The 15,182-nt window shown below is 36.2% G+C and overlaps 1 protein-coding gene across 1 annotated transcript in view; it reads right to left on the reverse strand.

Annotated features, from left to right (window-relative positions):
* Window positions 1-15,182, reverse strand: part of LOC134751241 (homeotic protein ultrabithorax) — a 166,287-nt gene that overhangs the window by 22,894 nt on the left and 128,211 nt on the right. Inside the window, exon 2 of the mRNA XM_063686629.1 lies at window positions 13,218-14,357. Within this exon, the coding sequence (XP_063542699.1) occupies window positions 14,062-14,357 (296 nt within the window). The 3' untranslated portion in view covers window positions 13,218-14,061. The remainder of the gene's footprint in view (window positions 1-13,217; window positions 14,358-15,182) is intronic.

Here is a 15,182-nt window from a genome sequence, read left to right on the forward strand (position 1 = left end):
TTACTTAAGTTAACTTGATGAAGATGACTTCTCAGACAAAAAATACACATGAGTATATATACCGGTGCCAGCGCGGAAAACTACCAAATTTTGCTATTTACTATAAATAATCACAAAAGGTTTAATGTGTGCATATGGCCACGCATTTAGACGTATACAAAGTCTCAAAAACAGTGCAAAATAGCCATCAGTAAACCACAGGCCACAGGTACCTAAATAGAACCACCACTAACAATCTGTCTAATAAGTTTTGCACCTAGAAATATCTAGATCCACTCTAGATCTAATAAAAAGTAATCTAAGTATGATATTTTACACCTGTTAAGGTTAAATTATATATTAAGGTTAAATAGTTACCGTTAGCATCGGTTAGCTACTAATACGGCGGCCGCTATAAAAGATAACTAGATCGGGTGGCTATGAAGTGGCCGTCAAATCATGATAGGTACAAAACTGCTCCCGGGGATAAAGATTATCGTAATAGCTTACAATACTGTATCTAACCAGCCAACGTTTCTTTTTGACAAGTGACTACCACTGACAGATGGCAATCCCGAATAAGAGACATGAGTCGCGTCAAGATCATTTTGAATACCTCGGCCGCTTAGCAGCTATTGCTGCTGACCAAACTAAAACTTACACTCTCATCGATGTAAATCTGTTAGATACTTCTAGAGCGTAATACCGTAATAACAACATGCTGTAATAACATGAATCTTGGCATGAACATTAAATTAACATAATTATGTCTATTATGTCATACTATGAAGTGGCCAATAACTATAGTAGTGGGTAGTGACCCTGCCTGTAAAGCCGATGGTCCTGGGTTCGAATCCCGGTAAGGGAATTTATTTGTGTGATGAGCACAGATATTTGTTCCTGGGTCTTGGGTGTTTTCTATGTATTTATGTATTTTTTTATTATATATATCGTTGTCTGAGTACCCGCAACACAAGGTTTTATGAGCTTTGGAACTTAGTCAAACTGTGTAAGATTTTTTTTTCACTTAAGGAATTGCACACAGTCATAGGGCTACCTTCGATTTTTTTCGAATTTTTAATTATTATAAGAAACACACAAGTATGAAATCTGTTTTTCGCCCCTAGATTTTACAATAATCTAAAAATCGAAAAAAGTCAAACGTAGCTTTGGTTAATATACATCCAATTATGTAAAAATATTTTCCATAATGTCAATATTTAGAGAGGAAAATGGGGACTACGTTTGTATGGAGAAACGGCCGTCCCCTTTCCTCTTAATAGTCGTGTCCAAATGGCATGAAAGTGCTATAAATTATTATCTTTTCGCCCGAAGAAAACACCTCCATCTTATCTAACGCACCATAAAGATGCAAGGAATGGGTAACTTCACTTTATTACTCTTTTAACGTTATCTGGCATACCTAGGAAGTTATCCTTTGAGGAAATCTTTCCGGGTTTCTATGCTCTAATTTAGATAGGTAAGGTGCTAATGCACCCCTACACCCCCACCCAATAGGCAACTTCGAAAACTTCATGCTGTAGCAACACTTACGCTAGGTACTGCTACGCTTATCATGGCATGGCATCTTGCTGTTGCTACAATAAAAAGTGCTTTTAGTTTAGAAGATACTTATTAGGAATTTTCAAAATTACTTTGCCTACGAAGTCATCACAATGCACCTTATATAGGGATGCAATTCAACACTGTTTCTTAATGCTGTTAACGTTACATTTAGTTTCCGCCTAGGTAGTTAATAAAATAAGAACGTCGCTTTTAAACCAGCGTATGAAACCATATCTCTTGAGTAGATAGATACTTTGTCGTAAGTTTTCTCTTAAATGCACACCTAGGTACTCTGTGCTAACTACTTATTACTTATTAACTACTAATTAAGCTACTTATTTACTACACAATAATAACATTTTTCATTCCTGTCTCATTCTCAAGGCAATTACCTTAATAGGTATAATTAACCTATGCAGACTATAAATTAACTTTGTAAGCATATACTTTTCCATAATTTATGTAATTGTATACAACTAAGTTACTGAAACAACTATCACAACGCAATCATAAAGCCGGATTAAAACGCTCACATAATATACCCCAAATCCGAACAGTTACCAACATAATCCACCAAAAACCTAACCCAAAAGTTTTCGACATAAATCCAATCTGAAAAGTTACCCGATATCTGGGTAATTATAAAAGCGGGGGAAGTGACAAATCCCCGAATAAAACAACAAGGAAATAATTCCGGGGATAAATCGGCCTCGCATCACCCTCTTAGTGTGAATAGAATAGCAATTATTTGGTTGAGTTGGTGCTGGAGTGGTACTATGCGAACTCGGTTCGCTTCTAAATATATCTTTTTTTATACCAAGTCGGTGGCAAACAAGCATACGGCCCGCCTGATGGTAAGCAGTCACCGTAGCCTATAGACGCCTGCAACTCCAGAGGTGTAAAATGTGCGTTGCCGACCCTTTATAACCTGTATACACCTTGTTTGAAGGACCCCATAGCCATACTGTAAGTCCCTCGAGAATACTTCGGTAGGTAGCTAATTCCACAGCCGGCGTCTCCGCAGGAGGATATTCCTCTTAGACCACACAGTGCCCGAACTGCCTGACCATTTTAGATTCTAGCGTGGGTTTAGAATAGATAATTTCCAGGAACGTCAATAAACAAATAAAGGTGCGTGGAATTAAGATGAAGTTTTAAAACAGAGATCTTACCTAAGTTCTGTTTTGGTCAAGCTTTTAGCAGGTAATATTTTTTAACGAAAATCAGTCAGAAATACAATCGTATGTGCAAGCAATATTATTAGATATTAATATCGTTTTTGATTAAATAATGATTTTCTTCACACATATCGTTGCGCAATATATAAAACTCTCGTATCATATCATTATCATATCATTATTGAAAAGTTATATAGAATGCGTTGCTTCAGTTGCGCCGCAATTTCGAATAGGTACTGTGAAGCCCTTATAATGTATTATTAATTTATTATTATTCGCGAGTGAGCCATGAGGCCTATGAGGTGTTGGTTGGTATTAATAATCCCCGCACGAACGAAGCTAAGTCAAAGCAGGCCAATGAATTCGCTGCTTTACGTAGGTAGTAGGTACCTATACATTTAGTATGTGATCGTACTACCTACAAGCCAAATACGCACAGTAATTTGAATATTTTAAATAGGTATAGTTATAATTTTTAAGGTGTCCGATTTATAGGAAGAGCTCTCGAGTAACATTCGGACACCTTCAAATATTTAAAGTGGTTTTGGGTAAGTACATTCGTTATTGAAGTACTTACGTGAAGACCAAGAAAGATTACGTATCTATTTTGAAAAACACCCGGGTTTGCTTTTAGTTCGATTATTCTGATATTGTATTTTCCACTATTCCAGTTTAGCACATTAAGTGAATCAGAAACGAGAATGAAATCTGTGGTAATCCTGCAGCATCCCTTTTAAGAACAGCTCTTAATAGATCCACCCTTCCCTAATAAGCCAATGTTCTGAAGTATCTAATAAGATTATTTCTTCTGAGTAGCAAATTAAAAGAAATAGATTATGAATAAAAAGTTAATGAACACAATTTTGATATGTATGTTAGTAAGTATTATGAGTTTTTAGATCTATATTATGTATAATGTAGCTCGCAAATGATACAACATAATATATACCTATATGCAAATATAGCATTAAAAGAGTTAAGTAGGTACTAAGACTCTTAATTAGTTACTCAATATGTAGTTAAATGACTAATACCAGTCACAGATAAAATACCAGTTGGACCATTAATATTCTTATGAGAATATATAGTTTATTTGATTGGTACTTTTCTCACACTCACCTTTAAAGGAAATCTAATTAGAGTCTACGTAATCGTTACCCATTTGAGGTTTTTAAAGCTACTACCTAATTAAGAAGCAATCCATGAAATTGTCTACCATGAAATAAAATGTGTCTGTACGGGACAGTCCGTGGAATGCTCCTTAAGTTGATTAAGTGTGCTTTGAGGTCTATAAAGCAGAAAATATTTTAGGTGTACTATAAATAATGGAGCTCAAGATAATATGATAACTTGATAACTATTAACAGTACCCATAGGTATGATCTATAGAGCCTTTGTTTAAATTTATATAGTACCTAATAAATTAAGGTCACAAAACCAAGACGATTAAATAAACCCCTAATACATGAATACATACATATTTAGATTAGGTATGCAGTAAAACACCTATTATATGTCGTCAAAACCAGGAATGACCGGTTTAGTCATAGTTTTTTCTTGAAAATCTATTTTTGTATCCTTTATTAACTCTATTATACCTACTGTGTTAGACAAAATAAGTTACCTAGGTATCTAATAAAGTCACAAAATTACCCTCGGAAGGAATATTGTCGCGCGTGAGCGTACAACGATAAATTAGCGTATATCTCGCAAGACGAATGGGGGTCGCGGCCGGGGAGGAAAAACTTGAAGGGCTCAACCCTTCCCGGCTCTCGGAGTTTAATGGACTTTTATATACGTGATCGAGTGACGAGGTATACCTATTGAACATGCTTCTGAATATAGGTGAAGTAAAGTTGTTATTTGAAAACAAAAAAGAACCTAAATACCTATAACGTGTTTTTAGATCATTTGTGAGATACCTAGTAGATATGCAGTTATTTTTTTAAATTGACAAAAATGACAGGTAATGGTAGGTAGGCTCTTTAGTTTAACTTGGTCGGTGATTGACTAAATATGTAGGTAGGATAGTTAAAGAAAGTACCTAAGTAGGTAACTTATTGTATTGGTACCCAGATCATAGTAAATATAAATGTAAAATCAGGATTAGTATTAACTCACTTAAGTACCTATGTATATATTATTCTTAAATACCTACATGTAAGTAGAATCAGTGAAGACACTAATACAAAAGTGACACAATCACTAAACTATGTAACTGTGTCTGTGTCAAAAAGTTGTATCAAGCGTTTTGTTTTGACCGCAAAACGTCAGCAAGTATTCGCCTACGATTATTTCCCAAGCAAAAGGGCACATCGCGCCAATATTTATCATACTTGACTCAACATCATCTCTTTTATAAATAGTTGCTCAGATGATAATCTAAAAAAAAACACTATACAACTGAGATAGGTACTATTTGTTTCTAACGACAGCAGCTGCAGAACCAATACGCCGTTCGAAGCAAAAGTGTATAAATTAGAAAAGCAGTAAATCCATTCCGGACGGTTTAATTGAAATCGCGGCACTTAATTGAGTGCGCCTCGCGCATGCGTGGCCGCTGATTTATGCCAATTGTCTATTTAGTGCGCGCGCTCAACACCTGTATTTTCGGCGACATGCACGATTAGTGTTGTTTACTTGTCTGTGTGTAAACATTACTTTGTTGTGTAAGAGGAGATTCAATCAAATAAGCGGGGAAATAAAGCGACACTACGTGAGTTCTTGGCGGTGAGAGATAGTTTAAGATAGGAAAAATAGTAAAAAAAATATTGCACTTAACTACTATATGATCAAATATTTTATGGTATAATATTGTCTTCGGTTACCGCGATAGTTACTCATGAAATAAAACTATGAAAACGGATTATATCGCGTATATTGAATTTATAATACATCCCGACGTTCAATAAAAATTCAATATACGCGATATAATCCGTTTTCATAGTTTTATTTTATTTTATGGTATATTATTTGATTCATATTTATTCTCGTTCCAGAAACTTCTTGTGAAAACGCTTTTACGTACCTACCGTCCTATCGGTGTTCGAGCCTGAATTTTCGGCAGGGCAGGGTTGTCATGCAATAGCACAATTAATACAATTTATCGTTTTGTTGGAGGGAAAGCACAAATATAGCTTTTTAAATGTGTATTTTCGTTATTTTTAAATTGAGTATAATTTATTTTCCAATTGATATTGCGAGCTGCTCAGGTAGGTAAGTACAACTTAAATAACTTTCAGTAAATACATACCTGATAGAGTTTGTTTCTGTGTAATTATTTTAAGCCACCTTAAATAAATAACCAAATTATTTACCTTATTTTCAGTTTACTCTATTATTATCCTTTATTTCACGTAGGTCTTAAAAATAACAAGATCATAAATACATACCTACCTCGTAAGAGTGTCTCTATGTAATTATTCTAAGCCCCCTTAAATAAATAACAAAATTAATTACCTTGTTACAGGTAGGTACTTAATGTACCTATTATTATTATTGTATGTAGGTTAACCCGACAGGCAAGACCAGCGGAGACATTTTTAATCGTTTCCGATAAAATAGACAGGTTCCGAAATGAATATATATAATAACGAAGTCCGCGGGCAGAAAATTATACATTCAATAATAAATATATAATTACCGTTAACGACAAGTCCACCAATCATAATCATTATATACTGGAGCCATTGGGTAAGTAGTGGCCAGTTATCGGACGTTCTTTAATGCCAAGTGGCCACGTAGGGGCATGTCAGCTAGTAGTTAGCGTAAACGCGGGCACGCCCACTAGATGTCACTGGAGTGTTAACTGTTCGGTTTTCAGCAAGTTTTTTGCGTATTGCGTGATTGTGTGGTGCATTAAGCGGTACTTGATGTTTGTTGCTTATGTGCTTGGGTAAATACAAGGAAAATAAATAAAATTCGCAATGTTTTGCAGTAGTTGCGTGTAAACATCACTTAAATTGTGGTAAACTCTCATGGTGGTGTAAAAAACTGAATTATGATCAGTTGAGTTGAGTTATGATGAGTAAAGTACCTAAATATCAAATTTACTAGGTTATCTAAGTACCTAATTTTTTTTATATGAATAACTTAGGTCACAAACTACTAACTTCATAGCAAAAAAAGAGATGTCGTAGATCGTAAAAAACTAGAAAAATCGTAGAACATGACGTAAAAATCCATAATTTAAATTGTAACACGTTTTTTACGAGATTTAGTGCAATAGTGTAAAGCTCACAGAAGCCACAAGACATTGTTATAATTTAATTGCAACGTCTGAAGAAAAATTACACTTTGTTTATGGGTGACTAAAAATTACGGAAAATGTAATATTTAACTAAGTAGTAATGAATGATGCACTGGCAAAATAACGAAACATGATAAACAAATTTTATAGATAATTACTCAAATAAAAGTCGAACATGACTAAGGTCTATGATTAATTAATAAATCGATCTCAATAAACTTCGCCACTTCTCACAGCAATAACAAGGTGGTTTTACGACATCGTAAACTAATAAAAGTTGGAAGCTCGAACAAGCCAATAGATAATGAACTTTTATTGGTCACTTTTACAACGTCCCTCAGAGCTTGTAAAGGGGCACGACGGTTAGCTACTCTGTCTCCGCCATTGTGCAAAATGAATGGCGGACTGGATTGATGAATGAATCTGAACCAATTACTGTTACTTGATTGGTTTAGCGCTATTACTGTTTATGAGTAAAATTTTACAATTATGATTATGTTCGCATCCGCCAACAATGAATGATATGCAATTCACGCAATAGAATAAATTACAATGAATACTTACTTAGTCCATTACTATACACGTTTAAAACGTTGTTAGCTTATTTACTATACTTTTGCAGTCATGGCCAAAGAGATCAGAATAATTATAGATACCTAATATCCACATAAGTAAAAGTAATATTATTATAATAATTATATGTATGTAGGTGCCTACTTAATTTAGTCCGTTATGTGCAATATTTAAATGTTTCAGCTTTTCATGAAAAAATTGGCTCGCAAGTACTAAACGGTATGTTCTTTTCACATAGGTTAATTTTCACTTAAACCAAAGTTCAGGAGGTATGTATGTACGTTCGGAGAAGCTACTTAACTGCCAGCAATTAAGCGTGTTGATTAAAATTGTTCAAGTTTATCCATTAGAAAACCACTGAAATGTCCAACTTTGCATTCTGACGTATGTTGTTGATAAGAAAGCACATACGTAAGACTATTGCGTTTTATACTGGTATAAAAACCTAAAAATCCATAATCTTAATTTGTTAATAGAGAAATATTGTCTTCGGTTACCGCGATAGCATAATATGTTTTGAAAAGATGTGTCCTGCCGAGTTTGTTGCCGGTCCCATATTGGGATAGCTCCTACAATTTATTTCGTTTAAATATATCTTTAGGTAGGTACTTGAAAATAGTTGTATTGTATAACTAGCCTTATGAACCGATTTTGCATGTACAACCAGCCGTTTATGATGGTTTATTATTTTTTGTATGTGGGTATTTTGCACTTTGTAGCTTTTCCTCAGTCACCCGTTGACCACGAACGCTGTAAAGGGTTCGAAACGTAATTTGTTTTCATAGTTTTATTTCATTGTTAACAGAGCTTTAATTTGTAAATACGGAACCCTAAAAAGGTAGCAGCAGTTGATAAGCCAAACAGACTCTCGCCAGCGAGTCGCATCACAAAGAAATACGGTAAATTTGAAAAAGCCCTACTTAGAAATAAAGTCACTATGAAATGAAAACAAAGCTTAAAACTGAGGATTAAAAAATCGCTAATACAGCATAATACCAGCAAAATATTACAGTGTCAAATTTTATTGGATGGGTACCTTTATATAAACATACTATACAAACTAACAAAGCTCATATCCTCATAAACTTGTGCATTTATAGCGCCACGATTATTTCCCAACAATTAACATTTCGGGTCACCGAGAGCGCCCGAAAGCGCGCAATTCCCGAAGTGGCTATACATAGATGTATCCGCGACTATAATTTGAATGGAAAGCGATATTTTGCAACTCGTAGTACATTTTGGATTGCGGCCGTTGTTTATGGGGGTTGGTTGATAACGGTCGGGGTTGGTTTATTAGCTTATATGTCTCAGTTTTAGTATAACTGCAATTATATCAATGGCGTATTTGGGGGTTAGGATGATAATTGTGTAGGTACTTGGTGCACAACCTTTTTTAACATTTTTTAAGGTGTCCGATCATCATGTCCGGACATAAAAAAAACTATCCAGTCATAAACAAAAATAGGTACCAAGCATAGTAAATGTCTATCTATACCTACAGGGTGACTTTGAACGTGATGAAGAATCGGTTTTGTTCAATTATTGACAAACTAAATAACTCAAAATTGACAACTTTGTCATTATATCTCTATCATTATTTTAGTAGGTGCAATAGCTGCGAAAAATAAATTGATTTATTGATTTAATTTGTAACGTTGAACCCGCAAAATAAGTTCCGATCCCGTCGAACTCAACATGTCCTTATTCAACAATCCGTTATATTGAACCCAGGAAGTAAACAAATGAATCATTATTGGAAACAAAGGGCCTGTGACATGTTCCCAAGGCACAGTTAGCGGGCAGGTCGCCGATACCATCGCTCACGACCCACGAACACGTACTCGAACCCTATTGGCGAATAAACGAATTTTCTGCGATCTAATTAGAATGAGTGCACTTGGAGTGAGCAAAATCTGGGACTTTAAAATCAATTCAAAAATAACTGCCACGATTGATATATAAAAAAACGTATCGACTAAAATTAACCTATTGCGTGTATTTTTTTAAGGGGATAGTTTGCAATGCCTTCGTTTTGCAGTTCCATGAGGTTATAAAAAAAGGAAATGTTCCCATGTTTTATTTTAACTAAGGGAAGGATTTAAAAACAACAAAATTTTATCTTTAAATTTTATTAAAAAAACATATGTATCATCTTACCTTAATATCTTTAAGTCTCATAAAACAAACTGTATCCATACTAATATTATAAATGCGAAAGTCTGTCTGTCTGTCTGTCTTTCTGTCTGTGTGTTCCCTCTTCACGCTTAAACCGCTTAATCGATTTAGATGAAATTTGGCATAGAGATAAGTTGAGTCCCTGAGAAGGACATAGGATAGTTTTTATCCCGAAAATCATCCCTTAAGAAAGTAAAAAGCGGGGTGGAATTGAGATAATTAACGAAGTGCCTGCTAATTTGTGTGCATAATATGCTCAAATTTAGATTGCTATGAGAATTTTGCCAGGAGCTATTCTTACTCTAGCTGCGGTTACCAAGTCCACGCAGACGAAGTCGCGGGCAAAAGCTAGTTGTAAATATTATTGAATTTAACTCACATGGGTAAGATTAAAAAAAAAAATTCAAAACTAAATGTTTAGGTATTTCTTAATTTTGTTTTTGGCTAGTATGTTACTAGTAAAAAGTCATCCTGTACTGACAAACCATTTTTTATGCCGCAAAAGGATCATCAATTTCACATATAAAATGCAAACTCAAACCTCTGTTACCTTGACCACAAAATGATTGAAACGTAGCGCATCTCAATCATCATTTAGCATTACGCCCCTGCGTCTACGCATTCAGTTTACGACCGGCAATCATAGCACGTCATAAATGTAGTTGGGAGTATCGCGTAAATCTGGAAATGTATGTGTGCATGCCCGAGACCCGAGCTCTTTGTGATGCAAGCAGGGTTGACCATTTGGGATGAGTTTTATTTTACAATTTTGGCTACTCAAAAAGTCTTGAGTCGCCAAATAAAAACACGTGACGTGTTTGATATGAACATGAATAAAAACAAGTGTTTTTGATTTGGAGAGCTTATAGCTATAAAGCTTTTTCAAACGGAATCGACTTCTACAGAGGATACGGTTACCTACTGATGACATAAGTTTATCATTCAGTTAAAAAACAGGATTATAGCGTAACGAAAACTCTTTTAAATAGGTATAAAGGTTTGTCAGCCCTATCTCAACAGCAGTATGTATAGTATGCGCAAGAAAGGAAATCTCTCATCTCGCTACAGCTGCGCGGCTGCCCGCGTGTACATAATGATATACGGAGCCTCAGTGACCCCCCTCTCCTGCACCCCCCACTCGCCCGCCCTACATGTAAACCTTTAAAAACAGGTCCGCGACAGGAGCCTTATAAAATTGCCATATTTTAATAAGAAACCACGGCTGAATATAAATTAATTTAACTTAATAAAAATAAAACCCTCAAGACTCCGTGTATTGATTAATCGTTCATACATTATTCAGTATATCTCTAATTAATTCGGGAATCTTCGGTGTCGAGGCTTAATATCATAATGAGCTCGATTATAGTAAAAATTACCTCAGCTTATGTACAATTTAAATAATTATGTATCTGCTTTTGCGGGGCAATTTTCTACAGTTAACCTTCAGGGTTGCGGCGCTCGAGTCATACATTTCTTATCCTGCATCGAGTAAAAAGGCCGCGAATATGTCTATCGAGTACTGGGCTGATTAAATTGAATTACGATCATAATTGATGGACAAAAACTTACGTATTGCTCGGTTGACTTTAAGAAAAAATTAGACACTTCGTTAAGGAGCTATAGATGCGTTTCATATGGTCGAATAATAAGGGTGGCTTCCAGTTTTTACCTTCACATCTGCCTTGTGAACGTTTGCGCTCCGGTATGCTATAATTAAGTGAGAAACATCGCTCAACGGTAGCCATTATTCTTAATCAAAATTCACCCATCGGCGTCTAGTCTTTACATACCTATAATGTAGCTTAAACTATTCTTCGCTAAATACGCGGAACTAACGCTAACGGAATATTTAGAACGATAAAAAAAATAGGTAATAAACATAAACTTACTTGAGTAGCGAGTTACAAAAAGGCTAAATTAAATATGAAGATATTTTATTAGAACGTTGTAGATATAAAATAAGTACAAAAGCCTGGGTCGACACGCAATACCTCACTAAAATTGAGTCGTTTAAAAATGCGCCTCTCGCGATACGTGGATATCAGGGCAACCAATAATTTTTCGTATCGCCCGAATAATTACCTGCTATCGTCGAATTGGCAGGCGCAGGTCGAGGACCGAAAAGATGGCCGACTCATAATGGAGAGACAGCAAATTATGCATAGGTATAAGGAAGATTTTTTTTAAATGTCTTTTTTGCGTCTCGGTGAACTAAAATTGCCAATAGTCCGTGAAAAACAGTAATAAAATTTTAAATGTCAATTCGAATATTGATATAAGATTGTTATAATGGAATTTAGAACGTCTAATGAATGATCTAAACATTGAGATATGTAGGTTAGTTGTAGGTAACAAATGACAGTTTGATGTAGATTTCTCGAATACTTACATAAATGTAGAGTTATATACACCGGGTATAAAAGTACCTAATAAACGAAAATCATCGAAAGTCGAACCATCAAAAAACATCAAATAAGTATATGAATGTATGTATGAATGAAAGCTATGTGCATATTGCTCACTACCTAATAAAACATTATAAAAAACAAATGAAATTCAATGAAAATAATGCAGCGATTTGTTACTGCTGAGTCATAAAATAGTCCTGTGACATATTGATCACATTTGGTTTACCTATAAAAATAGTAGAATCTAAGGATTACCTGTATCTGTAATCTAAAAACGCTACTATCAAACCTTTTTTAAATAATGTGTGCAATCCATAGCCTAAACAGATATAATGAAAACGGAAACATGGAATTATTTTCTTTTTACGCAAAAGAAGTCACTATCAAATCCTAATTTAACGACTTGACGCGTATGTATAATGCTATTCAGCATTTTTCCCCTGTGGAACCGAACCAAATAGAGTATAAAGGCATTTGTATTTTTCTTTTGCGGACCGTACCGCGAGCGTATCGTGGAATTCAGTTTTTAGCGAGCGTTTGACTTGGTCGCCTTATTCGGTATCGAGATGAAACGGACTATACTATAGCCAATTTAATTAATAGACCTTCCCATCGGCCAAGGATAAGTCAATGAAGTCATTATGCATGCTTGAGTTATAACTATATCTTAGGTTCTTGCGTAATTCGTTTTGTTGTTTTTTATTGAAATGTACGTCCCGTAACGTATGTATTGGTATAAAATCTACTGAAAATAAATAACAGATATTGTACGAGCAAAATGCCAACTCTATACTTAATGATAGTTTATTGATTACACGAGTTCTACTAGAAATCATTTATCGAATGATAGGTATCGGACATTTTGCACGCTTCTATAAAAGCGGAGACTGTCGGGAAACATCAAAGAGCCTTCAAGCCGGGTTCGGTAAATTAAAACATTGTTATAAAACAGCTATACTAAAGAAGTCACCCTTGGGCGATTTCAAAAATGGCGTCGCGCGTTGACTGGTGACGGCGACGAGTCAGTTTTTCGCAACAGTCTCCACTCGATAAATAATGTCGCGGACTTTGGCAAAAACTCACCTAGGGTCCTGTTCGGTGGCCGGCAGCGCGCCCCGCCCCGCACCTCCCCGCTCGCCCCCGCCGCTCCCCGCACTCTCTCCGGAGCTTTTTCTGCTCATTCCGCGGCGCCGGCGCATTTTTGCTCACTTCCATTAATATAGACGTAACCCTAACTATTTACACCGCTATTGGCTAAGTAATACCTACTTATATTTATGGCAATTTGTTTAATTTCACCGACTGTTGAAACTGCAGGAACACGATCACGTTACACTATACTTATGCGAGAGTATTGAAGGGTACATGGCGCGGAGATACTGTCACACACGAGTCCGTCACACTACGCGACACGACACGATAGCGGTAGGTAATTAATTTAACTTACGACTCTTTACTTAGCTTTAAGGGTACGAGACCGGGTCTCTTTGGTAGGCATATTTGTACAATATAATATAGTTCGTCTCGAAGACTCCGCCGAGCTGGGGGCACTAGTGTCGCAATATCGAACGCACTACGATACACCTACACTATGTAACACGGAAGAGATTTCTACAAATTGCACTGGTTTCCATACGCGATCATCTTCGACGGTAGCGCGAATTAAAATATTTTAATTACAAAAAAATCAACAAAAACAAAACTCGAAACACAAAATAATACGACCCGTTTCTAGTCTAGCATTAAACCGTTTATTGTTCCCTCAATCAATTAGAAAAACATTGCGTCTATTATAATAACTAATAAAAATAATCACAACAACCGAACAACACTTAGGTAGATAACGAAAATAATTACAAACAATTTACAAAACACAAAGCTAGGGAGTGTTCGGACTGCGGTATATCACGTGCGCGCGCGGCGCGGCCTAGTGCTCGGGGTGGCCCTGCGCCGCCGCGGCCGCGGCCGCCGCCGCCGCCTTCTGCGCCTGCGCTTGCTTCTCTTGTTCGTTTAACTCTTTTATAGCCTGAATCTCTTTCTTTAATTTCATCCTTCGATTCTGGAACCATATTTTGATCTGTCGCTCCGTGAGACAGAGGGCGTGCGCCATTTCTATGCGTCTCCTCCGCGTGAGGTAGTGGTTCGTATGAAACTCCTTCTCTAATTCTAGCGTTTGATATCTCGTGTAGGTCTGTCTACCCCGTCTTCTGAGGCCATTCGCACCTGTAACAAAGAAAAGAAACAAGATTAGTATCATCGTTTAATTTAACTAAAGAGGTTTCTGGGAAGCATTTGAAAGGGTTGTTGTGGCTTTGAGAAGCGTCTGAATGGTGGATGGGACAGTCGCCGCAGCAAACGACGTTACAATTGGCGGTGTCGACAGCTTCATTTCGTTCAAACGTCGATATTGATAAACTGCGCGGCCGTTCCTTTAGCGCGCCGCCAAACGACCGCAGATACCGGCTTGATTAAGAAACATAAGCAGCGTAGGATGAACATAAATCTGGCTGTACAAAGTATCTCTACATTAAAACACATCGATAGCCTTTATTGCTTCTTCGGAGCTACCTCGAAAATGTTTTCGGAGTATCTTTGTGGCTGGTGTCGTGTCGAAAAATTCCGAAAATACATATAATGAATCATTTATCGACCCACCCCTATACTTGAATGCCTATTGAAACGGTACGAAGAACTCGATCTGTGGCCATGATAAGTGGGGCCAATAGCCGCGACTCGCGAAAATTCGACCAACTGCAGGGCTGACACTTGCTCCAGAAAAAAACACCAGTTACGAAAGTGCAGGACCCGCTCGAAATCGCCTTTTGATACAAACGTATGTAGTCCACATTTTCCTTTTTGGATATTTACATAATTGAAAATATTTTGACACAATTTGTTGTATATCAAACACAGCTATGCCACTACGTTTGATTTTTTTCGATGTTTTAATTATTATAAAGATTAGAAGCATTTAAAAATTTGTATGAAATCGGTTTTTCGCTCTAAATTTATACAATAATCATTAATCAAAAAAACCAAAAAAGTCAA

This window comes from Cydia strobilella, chromosome 2 (assembly GCF_947568885.1).
Source record: "Cydia strobilella chromosome 2, ilCydStro3.1, whole genome shotgun sequence".
NCBI classification, from domain to species: Eukaryota; Metazoa; Arthropoda; class Insecta; order Lepidoptera; family Tortricidae; genus Cydia; species Cydia strobilella.